At 42.5% G+C, this 18,389-nt stretch overlaps 2 protein-coding genes across 4 annotated transcripts; both read left to right on the top strand.

Annotated features, from left to right (window-relative positions):
• Positions 1-487: 487 nt before the first annotated feature.
• Positions 488-4,879, top strand: Set (NAP domain-containing protein SET). 3 transcript variants are annotated; one of them, XM_071717737.1, is made up of 5 exons: positions 488-1,069; positions 1,591-1,780; positions 1,923-2,128; positions 2,232-2,496; positions 2,577-4,879. In XM_071717737.1, exons 1-5 carry the CDS (start codon positions 818-820, stop codon positions 2,651-2,653), a joined length of 990 nt encoding a protein of 329 aa, XP_071573838.1. In that variant the 5' UTR covers positions 488-817; the 3' UTR covers positions 2,654-4,879. The 3 variants fall into 3 exon arrangements, with proteins under 3 accessions (XP_071573838.1, XP_071573845.1, XP_071573854.1); XM_071717744.1 differs by having other exon boundaries at positions 494-1,069; positions 1,932-2,128; XM_071717753.1 differs by having other exon boundaries at positions 536-1,069; positions 2,611-4,879.
• Positions 4,880-6,532: 1,653 nt separating this feature from the next.
• On the top strand, positions 6,533-18,372 carry LOC139779323 (uncharacterized). Its single transcript, XM_071717656.1, has 20 exons — positions 6,533-6,866; positions 8,825-9,139; positions 9,286-9,714; positions 10,181-10,328; positions 10,540-10,757; positions 11,109-11,267; positions 11,360-11,512; positions 11,641-11,778; positions 12,299-12,599; positions 12,680-12,861; positions 12,951-13,288; positions 13,400-13,659; positions 13,813-14,133; positions 14,243-14,331; positions 15,008-15,348; positions 15,573-16,012; positions 16,077-16,404; positions 16,485-16,737; positions 17,170-17,299; positions 17,459-18,372. Exons 1-20 carry the CDS (start codon positions 6,782-6,784, stop codon positions 17,865-17,867), a joined length of 5,037 nt encoding a protein of 1,678 aa, XP_071573757.1. The 5' UTR covers positions 6,533-6,781; the 3' UTR covers positions 17,868-18,372.
• The last annotated feature ends 17 nt before the right edge of the window (positions 18,373-18,389 follow it).

Here is an 18,389-nt window from a genome sequence, read left to right on the forward strand (position 1 = left end):
AGATAATAAATCAAAACTCCGGCGATTGCAAATCCAAAAGCTACATCACACAATTATTGTAATTTCAAGTATCAAAGATATTTATGTATGACGTTAATGAATATAAATTTCATATTTGCATAACTATATATGTATTTATAGGCTTTCAAATAAGGATATTTTATGATAAAGATGTATCGATCGTAAGATATTTTTACATTATAATAAATAAATCTTGTTTTATACGTATATTATACCTAAAATGTATATTTTATTTACTTGATTTCAGGTTGAAATATATCGTGTTTCTTATTCGAAAGAGTAATCACAAAACAACACCTTTACTAAATGGGTCCTAAAAGAATCGGACTGGAAATATTTCAATCTTAGCATGCCTTGTCTTAAATTATAATCACCGATTTTCCATTTCCAAAGTTTAGTTTTAATACGAATTTTAAACGGATTATTGCTCTTATATTTCTCCACGATTTAATTTCATTGGTGCGATACGGACTGAACGGTATATATAGGGGAATATGCAATGGCCTATCTAGACGATTCGCGGTTCATGGCCGCAGTCGCTTGCTGCGCGCGCCACGCACCCTGGCGCAAGTGGCGCTGGCGATGGCACAGACAGCCGCGCGCAGCGCGCGCACTCGGCAATCTCGGCTCGGCATTCTCGGCATCGGCGTGACGGGAGTGGACGGTGGACCGGTGGACGCCGGACGGGAGTCGGGACGGGAGCGGAACGCGTACCGCGTACGGGAAATAAACAGAGTGCGGCGTGTAGCGGTGTAGCGTGTAGTAGTGGTGGCGAGAGAGCGCGCGTTTAAGAATCATGTCGTCGTCGAGCAAGAAGGCCAAGGAGCTGGAGGATCCGGGCTCGGGCGAGGGGGACGCCCTTTACGACGTCGAGATACAGAAGACCCTCGAGGAGATCGACGGCTGTCAGAATCAAATCGATGGCCTGAACGAGAAGGCCAGCGACGAGATTCTCGAGGTCGAGAAGAAGTATAACAAGCTGCGCAAGCCCTACTTCCAGAAGCGTAACGACATCATCAAGAGGATACCCAACTTCTGGGTCACCGCTGTATCCTTTTTCGGGCCGACGCCGCGCCCCCGCCGCGTTCCGCGTGCCGACAGCGTGAGATCGACGCGCGGCCGCGCGCCGTTTTGACGTTTCTCGATGGCCCGACGGTGCCGGCGTCCGCCGGCGACCGCCGCCATCTTGCCTACTTGTGTACGTGCGTAAGCGTGTGTAGACGATCCTAGGACGATTCCGCGTTTTACGATTAATTATATTTATTTTTTTTATATCGGTGACTGGCGTAACGCCACGCTTTCGGAGAATTTGCGCCACGCCGTTGTCGGCTCGCGGAAACGCGCGACGACGTGTCGATCTTTCGAGATTTTCATGTACAAGTCGGTAACGCCAAGCGTGTAGGGATCTTTCTGAATTGGAGTTGCTTGGCTGTGCTTGGCACAAACTTTTGACTCTTGCATGGATTGTCTCGAACGATAAGAGAGCGTTGATGATTGTTATTTTATTAACAACCATTACTTGTGTCAAGAGTTGATTTATGTTAATATTCTTCCTTATATGAAGTTTAGTTTGTAAACAACAAAGAAATAGCAGAAATATTGGAGGAAGACGAGGAAGACGCCCTAAGATTCCTAAACAAATTAGAAGTTGAAGAATTCGAAGATATCAAATCTGGCTATAGGATTAATTTTTACTTTGACGAGAATCCCTATTTTGAAAATAACGTTTTAACTAAGGAATTTCATCTAGGATCTTCTGGTGAGCGCATTTTCTGTCAGCACTCTGTATTATCTCGATAATACGTAGAAAACCATGGTTACCCAATGATCTTAAAAACTGTGCGACGTGATGTAATTTAATCGAGTGTCATAGTTGCGATGAATCTCCTGCTGTTTTGCAGGAGATCCAGCATCTCAAAGTACATCTATTCGTTGGAAAGAGGGTGCGGATTTAACAAAGAAAGCGAAAACCAAAGCGCCGCTGAAAGGACGCAAAAGGCCACTCAAACACAGGTCATTTTTCGATTGGTTCACGGATCATGGAGATCCAAGCTCAGACGAGATAGCTGAACTAATTAAAGATGACATGTGGCCTAATCCATTGCAGGTAAACGCTTTACTTTAGAAATGTATTTAAATGTGGATATATCGATGTCAGAAAGTTTGGACACGCATTAATACGTTATTTATTATAATTTGATGGGTTTTAGTATTACCTGGCTCCAGATATAGATGTTGAAAATGGCATTGAGGGTGACGGCGAAGAATGCGAAAGCGAAGAAGAGGAGGAAGAGGAGGATGGCGCGGATGATGGTGATGAAGGAGGAGAAGGAGAGGAAGGCGATGACAGCATAGTGGTAGTCGAGGACGATGTCGATGAAGACGATGACGAGGACGAGGCTGTGAATGACGAGGATGACGGTGTCAATGAAGAGGATGATCTGTTGGTGGACGATGAAGTAGATCGTGAAGAAGGTAAGCGTTAAAACAAACTTTAAAATGAACGCGTTATTCTATGATACACATTATTGTATGATTTGTATAATAAATTAAAGACCCTCTGGGTCTATTTTATTGTGAATGTTTCAGAGGGAGAAGAACCAGAATAAAGTCAGGGTCTGATTTCTTATAACATCACACTCCACAAATACCGTGAAAAAAAAAGAAAAATGAATGAAATTGTGTGCACCGAATCAATCAAGAGCAGATAGTTTAGTGGACTAAAAATATTATGCCATATGAATAAATCTCAGGACACATTTTTTCTGAATATATGAATATAGAGAAGCAGAATTTAGGAGATCTAGACCCTTTCGATTGAGAACCTATGTATAAAAACACAGCATTTGTTAAGATATATTGAAAGTGGTTTGAAAGGAAAGGGTCTGGATTGGATTAGATAGGTTCCACCATTGCACTAAACCTGTATCGGAACGTAATACGAATTCCTCAGTTATATTCATATGGCCTAGTCGTCGTTCCCTTAAAATATGCGACAGAAAAATTGTCCGCTTGGTCTTTAATATCGCGGATTTTATCGATAAGTTAGGATAAAATAGAACGAGGCACTAGGTGGGGAGTTCCATTTGCTTTCTCATGAAAATTATTCTTTAGCTATGACTTCCAGAACGAGGTGTCTTGGATAGAATTTTTGAGAGTGACAACTGTATTTCCTCTTCGCACATCAAATACACGGACTTTTACACAATTGTCTCACTATTGAATAAAACGTGTAGAATAAAGATCCTTTGCTACATGTAGAATAAAGATTCGATTAATTTTACATTGACGCATATTGTCTACTGTGGATGTTTTATCACTACTCGGGGAAGTAGGGATAAAAAACTATTAATAATTCGTGATAATAATTTATTCATTTTATATCACTGTAGGTGCAGACTGTAACTGACTGTATTTTTATTTTATTTGACTTGTTTTTTTATATAATTTTGTATTAATAGATATATAATGAGAAATACTTGTAGTGCCCCGTTTATAAGTTAGATAAAAAATTTACACTATTCATACACATGACATATGATTATGACATAGCATGGTTTTTGGCTCATGTTACAATACTTACAATGTTGTCTCCAATAAACAGAAACACATAGATATTGTATATTCATGTATTATTACAAAACTTTTACTTGCGACTATGTAACAGAGCTATTGTTTTGTTATCTTAATACTTTAGTCTGAATTTTACGAACCGATATTTTAGCGATACAGAAATATGTTGCGCTCAAGGAATTATGTACAATTTTCGATAAAAAATTGCAATGTAAAATTGTGTATTTTATTACTCAAGTATAAATGACAATGTGCTCTGTATTGAAATCCATTTTGATTAGCATTAGTTGGGTTACAATTATTCGAAGAATTCAAGTTTAAGTTGACGATATCACGAACTTGTCACACTCAAAAAAGAAAAATACTTTCATCTGGTCACACCTCGTTCACGTTCTTCCACACTTCGTGTCACGATTTACTCATATAAAGTAAGTGTTTCGCGAACATTTGTCACATTTGATACATTACGTACTTCTAACGATGATTTCACTTTACGAGATTATCGAATATTATATGGCAAAGGTGAAATCAACATGCAAAGTCGCGACGATACTCTTACATCTTCTATAATCGTCCGTAGAGAGAGAATAAGACACAAGTTGTCGGTTACACATTCGCATCAATAAACCGAATCTCGTTGGTTACTCTGCATTCTTCGAAGCATAGGAAGAAACAAGTAATTACTACATCTCGAATAGAAAGCGCTCGTAGTCGATTTGATAAGATAAGCTGTAATTGTCTAATTTTAGAATAAAGTACAACAGCGATATTTTTTAATTAAGGATATATATATTCTCGTGTTGTTTTATTATTCGGATACGGTTCTGTCAGTATTTATTAGATTAATACGTGTTACCGCTAACATGTGTGAGAAAAGAAACGATTGTCAAAATTATAGAAATAATAAGATCAATAAGATTCGTATTTTACCATTAGACACTTGTGTGTTTACGTATTATATTCATTAATACCTATTAACTCGATTCGTTGCGTCTTATGTGAGAAAAAAAATAGTTGTCCGGCTCTTTTGGGCAGCGGCGAGTTGTATAGTAAATTTTTCGTCGTGCATTCTTTCATGGAGATACTATCCGAATTCGACTGTGTGAAAACTGCTCTCTATTTTTTTTTGCCGTACGAAGAATAAATAAACGTGTCAGCGAGGACGAGATGGGAGAACACGAGAATCAAGTGTAAATCTTATTCACGTCGGGCGACGTGCTCGTGTTACGCAATCATGCAACAGATCAATCGAATAAAGAATAAAGTTGCCACTTTGATATACAAAGTTTGAGTTTTTATATTATTCATTAGTCTCGTAGATATGCATGAGAATAGATACGCATGTACGATATTCCACACCTGTCGCGAACGTTATTTAGCTGCTGCAATTTATTTCACGATGATAATTTGATATAATTAGACAGCCTTGGGACAATTTGTCGTCACATTGGAATTTCAAAGATCAGTATCGTAGTCTTGCGGAATTAAAATTTTTTACAATCAAACCAAGGAAAAACGACGTAAAATTTTTTAATTTTTCTTCAGGGGGGGAATTGACAATCGCCCGAATCGCCGTTGGGTAAGTTGGGTTCGTGGGAGCCGCGATCGCATAGCTGTCGCCGGTCGAAACGCGGAACAGGAAGCGGCCGACCAAATAAACTTATCCTCGGGGCCCCTATGAAGACGCGTTAACCGCATCTCCTTTTTTTCCCCCAGCGGATTGTCAAATTCTCTGCTTTTTACATCGACACGCGTAATCACGCGGCGTCGTCGCCTCGTTCGCCCTGGCCCTATTACCAGCAGACCGAGCACATGCAGCAGAGCCGGCCGCGGCAAAAAAGCAACCACTTTAGATCCGAAGGCTGCGTAAGCCGTTAACGGCGAACCTCGAGGATGATGCGGAGCGTGTGCTGCTGTAGCGGCTTCTGAAAGCCGCGGGGTTTTTTCACAATGCGCGACTCATGTGAACCAGGGTGTTAGCGTCTGTCAGCGTCAATGTCGCTGCAACGACGACGATGGCGGGCGATAGGCGATAACTCTGCGTCCCGGTTAAGAACGCAGATCTACATAAACTGAAGGGGCATCTTAATATTATTAATCGACGATCGCGACGATTTATTAATACAAATTTATAAGTCAATGTCTTTGAAATAAAATCGCTAACATTAAATATAGAATTTGATAAAATTTCTTGGTATTTAAAGAGGACGGAGTTGGATAAAATCTTATACAGATTTCTCGTTAATAGCGTACAAATAGTGTCATCATTTAGATATGATTTGTGTAGATTATAAATTTCCCCTTGTTGAGAGATTTGGAGGCAACATGCGTCTGATGGGTGGTACGAAATTTCGCGCGACAAGGGGGCCACTGTTGACTGTTGAGGAAGCCTCGGCAAAAAAAGCTGCTTTGTGCCGCGGCCTGGAGCAGAAGAAGTCACGAGGACGGCGAAGAACTCAAAGAATAAGCTGCGGTTGATGCCTATGAAAGTTTATGTAAGCAAAAGTACATATCTATCCGATAAAGAGAAAATATAATTTGAAATACGAATTGGTTTGTTAGTATCTTTTAGCATAACAATTACATTTCAAACTGTACTTATTCTTAATAAATTTAAGCCTTTGATTGACACTCGGAGCCTCCCAATTATTCCTATCAAAGCGCGAACGATTTTGAAGATAATCGCGCTTGTCTGCCTCCGTTTCTGCTCGAATCGCGCTATTAATCACACACGGAGTCTGCGAGCGCGTATATCACGCGTATTCTCATATCTAATGAGACGGAGAGAAAAAGAGAGAGTGAGAGAGAGAAAGACGGCGGACTTGTACTACGCAACAGTGTGTTGCGCGTGGAAGGAGGGAGGACGAGGACGAAGGGTAGAAGGAGAGGCCCGGGACCTGCGAGGGAGATGTACAAAGGTGCTGATGACAAAACCGAAGTGCCGGCGTACCAAATGCTTCAATGCAAGTTGAGCGCTCGTCCGCGGCGCATCCGGATGAAACTTCCTCGGGACGGTTGCTCGCACGTTTTTTCTCGAAAAGATTAAAAAAAAAGTGATAAAAAAGAACCGAGAGGTCGAATTGACAGTTTCTTCGCGAAAAAAAAAAGAAAAATTTTAATCGCGTTTCGATCAACGCGAAAAATCGTTTGAGGTATAATAATCGCGGTGTTCGATCGATGAGGCAAGATGGCACATTACGTCAATCTCGCTGCGTCCTTTATTATCCTTCTCTTGATGGTCCACCTGGAGCAGCTGGTCCTGCACAAACGAGGTATCGTTCGTAGCCCGAATAACGATTAAATTCCCGATCGAATTGCTAGAATTGATTGTGGTCAAAAGTTATTTAAGTCTATTAAAAAAATATTGATTATCGCGCGAGGATTTCACACGAGATATCAGAAGAGATGCACAACTAGTTTCTAGCTTATTTAATTCTAATTTTTCTAACATTCCTCGTTTTTAACGTAGTATAATAGACTTTTACGTGAAAACTGTGTGACTTTGAATTGACATAACAAACTCCAACTTTTAGAGCATTTATATGGAAATTATTAATGTCACACAGAACACTGTTAAATATTAAAGGATAAAATTTAACCCAATATCTTGAATTAAATAACATTTCGTTATTTTTAACTATCATGTGTGTCGAAATTTATTATTTTAACATAAAACAGTATTATTTTAACTCCATTGGTTTAGTTAAATTAACATTATTTTAGTTAAATTAACAACATATTGAGTACGAACAATGGCGACCTACAGGAATGGTTAAAAATGACTCAAATTGAATATTTGATACTATATAAATTCAAGTAATTCAACAGTAAAGAAACTTTCCCAAAAATTGTTTTAAATTTAATTACGTGTACCCGGCTTTCCTGGATAAAATTATCGAGTCGCTGATATTTGCGATAAGCTAAATTTCATTGCGTCACGACGATGCTCAATGTGTATACAGACGTTAAGCAAATCATCCTATTAGTTAGTTCTCCATTGACCTAGGCTTATTTGCACACGCGGAATACTATATATGAATTGCGTTCGATATTTCAAAACTTCGAGGCAGTTCCACGAAGTGAAGTTCAACCGCCAATATTCTAAAGATATCAATAATTGTATTTAAGTGGGCGACATGGGCGCAGGCATAATTTTTCTTCAGAAGAGTACTACCTTGCGAGTTTTTTGTACATATACAAATATACACGACACGAAACATTATTCTGTCGCAACTTGACGTTTACGTACGTCATGTTGTACCATATTGCGTTCTTTCAAAGAAAGAATAAATAAAAGATTTGTATATATTTTCTTTTATGCTCTTGTAGCTCATATAAAATTCATTTAACTCCAGACTGGCCTCTACGATCCTCGGCGCGTTTTATACATTGTCGAAAAGAATAAATAATGGGCGACCGACGCCCATGGCGATTTCGTGCACACCGCGCGTCGATTGATATAAATTAATTTTCGCATTATATGTAGATCGGACGCATTGAGGAACAATTGAGATCGTGAAAGCGCTATTGGAGGATCTCTAAGCTCTTCGCAGAAACTGTTTGCGCGCTAGATTGATATATATTTTACAGATAAAATTCGCGACTCGCATCTATCAGTGAGAAAACACACGATGTCTAAGAGAAACGAGGTTTTGACGCTTTTCGCTCTTATCAATTTGCAAAGCGCATTTTTTTCCTACGCTAGTTCCTCACACACACACACATTTCCTCGATAGATATCCACGAATCTCCTTATAATTCTTTATGGACTTTTTTTATGAAAACATGATTCTACTCTTCTTTTGTCATCAGGCGCTGTCGTATCCTCCGTTAGAATTTCGTAATAATGCAAATAAGAGAATTTTTTAGGGAACGACGAAAGGATTAGGAAAGTGATAAGTTTGACAAAAATTAAACAGAGCATTTGACCTAGATACACTTACCATCTCGTTCTTCCAGAGTTAATTTACGACATGCAAAGATATGAATGCAAGACATTTAAAGTAGTTTCAAGAAACCACGCGCGTATATTTATTTCCGATTTAGTTTACTATTCACGAAGAATTTCAAATTTCTATATAAACATTAAATTGAATTAAAATATATAGAAATGTCTGAATATAATATTGCCATTGAATTAATAGCGAAAACATGACGGTGTAAGTAACAACCGGATTTGCTCTTCCGAGTAAATTTGCACGCCTCGCTTATTTTTTATCGCTCGAAATAGCGCTTGCCGTCGAGGGAAGAATGGAGGCTCAGTTCGAGAAATGCTGCGGCTATGGCACCTCTTGGGCTCGGGAAGGTCTTAGGTGCGAGAAGTTCAGCGGACCCGTGACCGGAGTGCCGAGGGTGGAGCAGGGCCTCTGCCTGGAGGCTGTGGACATCTGCTGCGTTCGGGCTTACCACGAGCTGCAATGCGAAAAGGGAAAAGCCGACGCTCGTCAAGGTCTGGCTTGCGTGACGAGCACGACGTCGCAAAGGTCGCCGAAGACGCCCGGCCGCGGCGATTATCATCGCGACTGTTGCGAGGGCTGCAAGCTAGGTAGCTTTCACTCAATTTATATCTTACGAATTTCGCGGTCGCCGCGATCGCCAATATTTTACGAGCTTCCTCTTCAGCGAAATACTCGAATAAACTCGTTTCTATCGATTATCCCTGACGCGAGCGTGGTATCAATGTATTATCAGGTATTCTCGCGGGGTCTATGGGTCAAGGATGCTCCTTCAAAAGCTTCTCGTTTGGCATTCCTTGGGATCCCGCGTTCTTGGAATGCTGTCACGAAGTGGCGCCGAGCTCCACGACGGATCTTACGAGTGAATTGTCGAGCGAGAGCTCGACCGAAACCGATCTAGATTCCTCGTCATCGTCCTCGCCAACGTCCTCGTATTCCCCGTCCTCGTCGCCGTCGTCAACGCTATCCCCATCGTCCTCGTTATCGCCGTCGTCGTCATCGCCGTCTTCTTCATCTCCATCTTTGTCTACATCGTCGGATGATCCGTCCTCTACGTCGTCGAATAATCCGTCCTCTACGTCGTCGAATAATCCGTCCTCTACATCGTCAAGTGATCCGTCCTCTACATCGCCGGAATCCACGTCATATTCGGTACCAACTCCAGGTAACGTACAATATATTTAACGCACATAAAAACTAATTTACTGTATGGAATCTTCCCAGCAAACGCCATGTAACATGTAACGTACAGGTTAGTTGTAACTTATAATTTCCTACTCAACAATATAAATGCAATATAATTCGACACATGTGTTAGGTATACTGACTAACATCACATATGTCGAGTAGGAAATTACAACTATGACCTGTACGTTACATGTTACATGGTGTTTGCTGCAGGGTTTTTCTCTGGCTCTCTCTCTCTCTCTCTCTTACTCTGTTATTACAAATGATAAATAAAAATCTATCTGGATGAATAAAATCGCTCTGTAAATAAATGTCGAATTGCGCGTCACGTTCCTTAAGCGCACAGCATCCGAGGGAGAATATCGGCGCAGTCGCGCAACTTCCTCTTTTTTTTATAGCCTTCATACAAGTGCGACTTTAAATCACAGCGTTCTAATTCACAGAGCTGGACGATATCTGTCAACTCATGAAAGGCTTGCTCTGCTCTGACATTTGCGTACCGACACCGGGCTCGTATCGCTGCGAATGCCGCGCCGGCTTCACTTTGTTGGAGGACGGAAAGACTTGCAAGCAGAATCAACCGATCGACAGGTATGAATAATATAGATCCTCAATATAGATATTTTTATTGCATGGCAGAATGTATTTGTGACGTCATCATTCCAGTTAATGACGTTGTCATTCCAGTTAATTATTAGTAAATGGTATCGCGAGCATTGCGAATGAAAAGTCAGTTTTATATTATCTTAGAAGCGTGTTTATTGTTGACAATAAAAATAATAATAAAAATCTCCGTGTTTAGATGCAAGCCGACTCATCCTTGCCAGCATCGCTGCACCGACAACGGGGTGGCTGTCGTATGCAGCTGTAATCCAGGATACGACTTGGCCAAAGACGCACGTTCGTGCATCGCGAGGTCATCGAGGACTAAAAAAATGCCGGACAAAGACAAGGATAACGAATCGTTGCCGTTGTGTCCGTCGGGCTATCGTTATAACGCCACCAATCAGGTGTGCGACGGTATGTATAATTCAAGAAAATGTAACGCTAACGTGCGCAGGTAAGGAAATAACACGTTTTCAACATTCGTTATTTTTCAACGCGATAACAGAAGCACATCCTCGTTCTCGTTTACTTAATATAACTAACATACTCGTCCTTTCTGTAATATCGCGTCGATTTTATCGCTATATTCGCTGTGGCCTTGTCTCGCTTAAATTGTGCGAATTGCGATCGAGTTGGTATCTTCTTTTTTTTTCATTATTCTGCGAGATTAATTTTTGTTCAATCGCGCTGTGCTGCTTGTTTCTGCGATCGAGCGTTCGATTTCGCATATGATCGTCACTTTTCGCGGGCCGATCCATCGATCAGACGTGGACGAGTGTCTGGAGCGCAACGTGTGTCCCGGCGGAGGATGTCAGAACACCATAGGATCATATATTTGCATCAGAGAGAAGTCCGCAAAGAATGCACCCTACGAAGCTTGCCCTCCAGGCTACGAATGGCAGTCACTGAAAGGTGTATGCGCAGGTACCTTAATTAGAAGCGCGTCTTTTCATAAAGTTGTCCACGCAGCCCATCGATCAACAAATCGAAATTATTATTACGCGTTTGTTTTTCAGATATCGACGAGTGTGCCGTCTTATCGTCTGCCTGTGCCGCTGATAAACCGTTCTGCGTGAACACGCTGGGTAGTTACGCGTGTCTGGAAATGACCGGAGCGAAATCCTGCCCCGCGGGCTTCAAGTTCGACAAATCGTTGCAGTTGTGCAAAGGTAATATTGGTGATACTCGTACGATCGTTCGGTCAACGAACGATCATTTGCGAGTAATGGTGAAACTATGAATTTTCTGCGGGAAATTTTTCCTCTTTACGTATTCCTCTCGCTTATTTGTTAATCAGACGTGGACGAGTGCGCGGAAGCTATACACAGCTGTCTGGCAGATGTCGAGCAATGTCGAAACACCGAGGGTGCTTACGAGTGCGATATGAAATGCGGGAAAGGATTCACGTACAGTATCGGCCTGGGGGTCTGCGTCGGTGAGCTTTCGTTCTCCGTTTCCAAGATTTTCAATAAATCTTTGTTATGCCGCACGTAACAACGCTGTCGCTTTTTCGACAAAATAAATTTTTATTATGTTTTGAATTAAAATTTCCGGTCTTCGTACTAGGTGAATCTATGCATGCAGTCATGCACGTGCATCTCGCGATCGCTATTTTCCTTCATTCTATAAGATCGAATGATCGTGGAAAACGTCATGGATTACCTTGGGAATAAGTTTGAGTTCGCATTTACGATCTGATTCCGCATGCAACGCTTCATCCCCGTATATCTTTCATGCATGTGAGTAATAAGTTAATTTCTTTAAGCGATTTGTGTTTTTGATAACCCGTATGCGATCGTGATTGCTTAACATACAATAAAAATTATACAAGTGCACTGCTGAATTAATAGCGTCAAGATTTCAAAGATTGAAACTTGATTGGCATACATAGTTATATTTCTCTTTTTACAAGTAAACAACTTATGGTCCATGATTATATGCGTATTTTCTTTTAGACGTAGACGAGTGCATCGAGTCGAGCAATCCTTGTCCCGATCCCAGCACGATATGCATTAATACGGAGGGTGCGTACGAGTGTACAAAGACATCGATTAGTCCTTTTCCGCTTCCTCCAATCGACAAGGATCCGTCCGATCAAAAGAATGTACGATCAGATCTACGGATGACTTGTTCCGCGGGATACAAACCCTCTAACGATTCCGGAATAACAAGGTGCATCGACGTCGACGAGTGCAATGAACAATTGTATTCCTGCGAGCTCGACGAGCGTTGTGTTAATGAAATCGGTAGTTATAGGTGCGATATCCTACGATATTTTAATGATATAAATTCAAAAGAGGATTTTAACGGATTATTTTAATGCAAAAAAAAAATAGATGCGTACCAGTGGAAAACAACAAGAACGCGTCTACCACGCAGCAGACCAACCACGATCAACGCGATGATCGATTTAGCAGAGGATATGAACTAGAGAGAACGAGCATTTCGTCGGTCATGAACGAAGTCGAAGATTGCGACGACGGTTATCTTTTCGATGGAAAATCTGGCCGCTGCATCGGTAATTATTACTTATTTTTACATCAAATAATTTTGTTCTGTAGATTATTGTCAAAGTCAATAATTGTTTCGGTAATTTATATATGACAGATGTCGACGAATGTGCCAAAGGAATAGCCACTTGCAGCTTAGGAGAGCGTTGCGTAAACACGGAGGGCGGTTATCGATGTTCTCCAACATGTCCACCCGGTTTCCGGCTGCGTAACAATTCTCGATCAGCGAACAAGGCCGAAGAACCTTGCGAAGATATCAACGAATGCTTGCTCGGTTTGCATACCTGCGACAGTCTAACTCATTATTGTATTAATACGAATGGCTCTTACGTTTGCGGAACGCGAACTACTACTACCACCAGCACCTTCGAGACGACGATTAGCAGCGCGACAACAAGAAGACCGTTCGTTCGTTCGCGCTACAACAGAGTACAGGTGCTTGGAAGCAATTTCGCGAGTTATAAATTACGCCAATTTTGCGAGAATGATACGTATATGCATTGTTCGTAAAAAGAATTGTCTCTTTAACTCATATTTATGCTCCAGAACACGGATCGTTACTGGTCCACCGAACCCTGCAGACTCGGATACAAGAGAGACGCGAGTACGGGCTATTGCGTGGACATAGACGAGTGCGCGGTCGGTCCCGGATGTCGAGATCACGAGAGATGCGCGAATACGCCAGGAGGTTACGATTGTTCGCCCCTTTGCAGCACTGGGTGGTACTTTAGCACGACGACGAAGGGCTGTCAGGACGTGGACGAGTGTTTGTTAGGCAGGCACGATTGTCCTCAGAGTACGCATAGGTGCGCGTCTTAAATTATGTAGGAAACATCACAGATCGCGTGTTTTTTTTTTCTATAATAATTACGATAGTGACGATCGATACTTTTCTTTTGGCGTTATTTTCTCACAATTAATACTCGAATTCATAAGTATCCACGAATGTTGATCCACAGATGCGTCAACACCAACGGATCTTTTGTTTGCGAGTTGATACCGCCCTGCAGCCGCGGTTACAGACGTGCCTTCAACGGCACCTGTCTGGACATCGACGAGTGCTCCGAGAGCCTACACAACTGTCGGCTCAACTTGCATCAGTACTGCGTGAATAAAGAAGGTGGCTTCGAGTGTTTGACCAGACTGCCCTCCTGTCCGTCCGGATACCAGTATTCCTTGGGCACTGAACGATGCGAGGACATCGATGAGTGCCGAACCGGGCAGTACAGCTGTGACGCGAGATTCTCCGAAAGATGCGTCAACCTGCCGGGTACATACAGGTGCGCGAAAAATTTTTTACAAAATCTGTTGGATGTTCTATCTGGGTTCTATATGAGGTAAATATAATAAAACATGAATTAAAAATATCCGATGATATATATCTTGCAGGTGTGAGAGACCTGCTCCTCCTCGTCAACGCCAACGACCAGCTTGTCCTTCTGGCTATCGGTATCATCCTAATTTACGCAGATGTACAGGTACATCTAATAATTTTTATAAAGTTTGTCCTTTAAAATTAATGAGTCGCTTTTCTGTAAAACAAAGAAACGTTAAATATGTGTATTATTAAATTATAAAAAGAATCAAGCTCGTGTGTTTTAAAACAATGTAGAAAGTTCAAGGGCTAATAAACGATATTTGTATATTCTTGACTACTACGTATTCTTTTATATATTTTTTTAGTTTTAGCGTAAACTTATGTTTTGTAATACCGTGTTAACAACGATTTCAGATATTTTTCATATTTTCAGAACTCGTCAGAACGATATCAAGCTCAGGTTGACTAATTGACGCATGTTCGATAAATTCCTCGCGAAGGCATGGGTGAATTATGCTGTTCCCATCGGCTTTCGACATGCACTATTAGTCACAAATATCATTTATGATTGTTTGCGTTTTTATTGCGTCGAATTATGTTTATGTTTTATACGTGGTCCTACATTATTTTAGTTGCTTTCAATGCTTTTATCTGAGATATAATTTGAAAGCTTAAATGCCAAGGTATCTGTTTTGCAAGAAAATAACGCTTTTCTATATATTTATATAGTGATAGTCAGACTGTCTTAATACTTTAATTTAAAAAAAAACTGACCGCTTTAATACAAACGGAAAGATGTCTTCGAGTTTTGTTATTTATAGTACTTGAAATTATAGACATTGACGAGTGTGCGGAAAGATTGGACACATGCGGTGACGAACTCTGCTACAACCAACCGGGTGGTTATAGCTGTGCAAAACCGCCCGTCCCGGTAACCAGAAAACCACCCACGACAGCGATGCCGGCACCGATGAACCAAAAGTGTATGCGCGGGACCAAGTTCGTGAGGAATCGCGGCTGCGTCGACGTCAACGAATGCAGAGAGCTTGAGGATGCTTGCAGCAGCAACGAGGAGTGCGTCAATACCGTAGGCAGCTATACGTGCACCTGCAAGACCGGTTTCAGGCGTGATAATCTCACGCAGGCCTGCGTCGATATCAACGAATGTCAGTTGCAGGTAACGACAAGGACGACGACGACAACGACGAGACTCTCCGACGCTCGCGTAAACGTATCACGCGCGATCTGACATTTATGGCATAAATCTTGAGGAAAAAATGCAAATATTGTGACATCTCGTGCGTCCAATTAGAGAAGACAAATTAAATCATGTAACGTTTGCGTTATCTTGCCTTAATGAGAAACTTCTCTTTATACCGATCTTAACATTTTCCGTTGAAGGAGAACGACTGCTTGCCGACGCAGCGATGCGACAACACGATCGGCAGCTACACGTGTACACGTTTCTTACCATGTGGTACCGGATACACTCTGAATGCCGCGACGGAGATCTGCGAGGACGACGACGAGTGCATTCTGGGCACCCACGACTGCGGGTCCGGGTACCAATGCAGGAATACCCTGGGCTCGTACCGCTGCGATCGCATCCCGCGTATACCGACTCCGCAGCCGCGCACATCGCCAATGACAACAACGACGATGAGGCTCGCGACGATCACGACGACGACGCCGACGTCGATGACCCCGACCGGTCCTCGGCCAAATTGCCCGCGCGGCTTCGAGCCCGGCTCTAGCGGCAAATGCGTGGACATAGATGAGTGCCAGAGAACGCCGAATCCCTGCGCCAGGTCTATGTGCATCAACACTCTAGGATCCTATAGGTACGCGTAAAATTGTTGATCGATAGAAGCAGCGACACATATTATATGCGGAGAAATTTTACAGGTGCGGGTCCAGGGTGATCTGTGGGCCCGGTTATACTTTGGACCCTGCGTCCGGACAATACTGCATCGACGTAGACGAATGTCAGGAGGGAACGCACGAGTGCGGCAAGGGCCAGACCTGCGAGAATCGGCAAGGCGGATATCATTGCATCTGCCCGCCTGGTCACGCGGCCGGGCCTAACAACGACTGCGTTGACATCGACGAGTGTAGCATCTATGGTGGCAACATCTGCGGACTGAACAGCCGCTGCGAGAACACTATTGGCTCCTACAAGTGTCTGTGCGCGGAGGGCTTCGAAAACGCTGGAGGATCCGCCGGGGTCTGCCAAGTAAGTCACGTCGTACAATTTGGATAGATAACAATACCCAAGAATGTTCTCAGCTCGAAACCTAATCGCAATTTCTTCAGGATGTCGACGAGTGCCAGCAAACGCCGGGACTCTGTCAGCAGGTGTGCCTGAACGTGTGGGGCAGTTACAGATGTGGATGCGAAGCTGGATTCAGGCTAAATGCCGACAACAGATCTTGCAGCGATATTGACGAATGTACGGAATTCAAGGACAATCATCTCTGCATCGGCATCTGCGAGAATACGCCGGGAAGCTACGCGTGCAAATGTCCCGAAGGATACAGGCTCGGTGTCGATGGTCGAACGTGTCAAGGTGATAACTTCTACGTATACAGAAAAGCGGTTGTACGAAAAAAAATACCAAAAATTTAAATACTTTATGTTGGGAAGAAAAGACTCCCAATTACAGTTCAAAGACCGGCAATATGCGTTCGTGCATCAACGTTATCGCGCGAATCGATGAGATGGAAAGTGAAAGGCTATTTACGAGCCTATTTAAGTGAGTCACGGTATTGTAGCTTCGCGATCAAAGCACGCGTTCTACCTACTTTATCCCGCAGTTGAAACGGCGGTGCAATTTGTACTTGACCCGTTTGCCGGCGAACTGGAGCATCAGCTCGGGTCACTGGCGCACGAACACGCGCTCCTGCAATCTCTTCGATCTCGCGCAATCACGACGTCGTTGGCGGTCACGATACCGTCACGTGCTGCAACGTACTTAATTGTCTTAAACGTGTGTTCACAGACATCGACGAGTGCGCGGCCGGTCAAGTCTGCAGGGAGCCGGACGAGATGTGCCAGAACACGCGCGGGAGTTTCCGTTGTAACCGGATAAACTGTCCCTCGGGGTACCAGCCGGACCCCATGAGAAAAAAGTAATGACTGGGTTTGAGATAATAGATTCAATTTTCTCTAATTTTAATTCCCGGCATATGTCACGTCCGATGATTCACGTTTGATGATAGAATTAATTTCAGATATAGATAGTTATTCGATCGACTCGATAATAACAAATTTTCCGTTCGCGATTTCAGTCGCTGCGTACGCTCCTCGAGGTACTGCCGCGTGGACGACCTGGCTTGCCTTCGGTCGCCCTCGCATTTCTCCTACAACTACATCACTTTCGTGAGCATGCTGCCCATCCCGTCCACCGGTCAGCTGGAGCTGTTCACTATGAGGGGTAGCCATCAGCCCGAGTCGACGGTACAGTTCACCATGGCGTTGGTGGATGTGCGCGCCCCACCGGGTGTCGCGCGCGCCACGGAGTCCTGTTTCGCTCTGAGGAGACCGGCGCCGTCACAGGCGGTCCTGGTGCTGACGCGCGCGATTCCGGGACCGCAGGAGATCGAGCTGGATCTCAGCATGGAGATCTACCACGACGCCATGTTCGTCGGGAGCGCTGTCGCTAAGATCTTCATTTTTGTTTCGCAATACGAATTCTGAGAAGATCCTTCGAGCGGAGGGAAGACGGAGATGAGTGGAGACGGAAGTCAAGATCGTAGAGTGACGTAATTTAGAGGTACGCTAAATTACCCGATTTACGTAATCGTCTCTTCTTCCATAGCGTTATTAATCGTAAGAGCAACAAGAATTACATCCTCAAATCATATCATCTTGTTCTATGTGATATAATTTCTTGAAAAATATGAACTCTTTTTTCTGCCGTTACAGTTTTTTGAATAAAATTTCTGTTTCAATAAATAATACGAACATTTTTCTCCAAGAAATAAAATGTAATTAACATCTTAAGCGATATACATTTAAGATCTTTTTCATTTTTGCTCATTTTTAAAACTAAATATTAAAATAAATATACACGCGCTAGCGTTTTGATCGTAGATATGTAAAAAGGACGAATTAAATGTATATAGATTCTTGTAAGTTAACATATGTGAAGGATTTAAACATGGAATAAACTTACGTTAGATGTAACGTATAAAATTTACAATTTTCAAGCACACACTT

The sequence above is a fragment of the Temnothorax nylanderi genome, unplaced genomic scaffold (assembly GCF_030848795.1).
Source record: "Temnothorax nylanderi isolate EJ_2023f unplaced genomic scaffold, tnyl_v1.0 TNYL_tig0006_pilon, whole genome shotgun sequence".
In the NCBI taxonomy this organism is placed as follows: Eukaryota; Metazoa; Arthropoda; class Insecta; order Hymenoptera; family Formicidae; genus Temnothorax; species Temnothorax nylanderi.

Bases quoted from the DNA above. Each gene is read 5' to 3' on its own strand.
- Set (XM_071717737.1), top strand. From the start codon at position 818: ATGTCGTCGTCGAGCAAGAAGGCCAAGGAGCTGGAGGATCCGGGCTCG. The intron at 1,781-1,922 runs GTGAGCGCATTT...GCTGTTTTGCAG, and splicing joins ATTTCATCTAGGATCTTCTG to GAGATCCAGCATCTCAAAGT. The intron at 2,497-2,576 runs GTAAGCGTTAAA...AATAAATTAAAG, and splicing joins TGAAGTAGATCGTGAAGAAG to ACCCTCTGGGTCTATTTTAT.
- LOC139779323 (XM_071717656.1), top strand. From the start codon at position 6,782: ATGGCACATTACGTCAATCTCGCTGCGTCCTTTATTATCCTTCTCTTG. The intron at 10,758-11,108 runs GTATGTATAATT...TCCATCGATCAG, and splicing joins CACCAATCAGGTGTGCGACG to ACGTGGACGAGTGTCTGGAG. The intron at 11,513-11,640 runs GTAATATTGGTG...TTTGTTAATCAG, and splicing joins ATCGTTGCAGTTGTGCAAAG to ACGTGGACGAGTGCGCGGAA.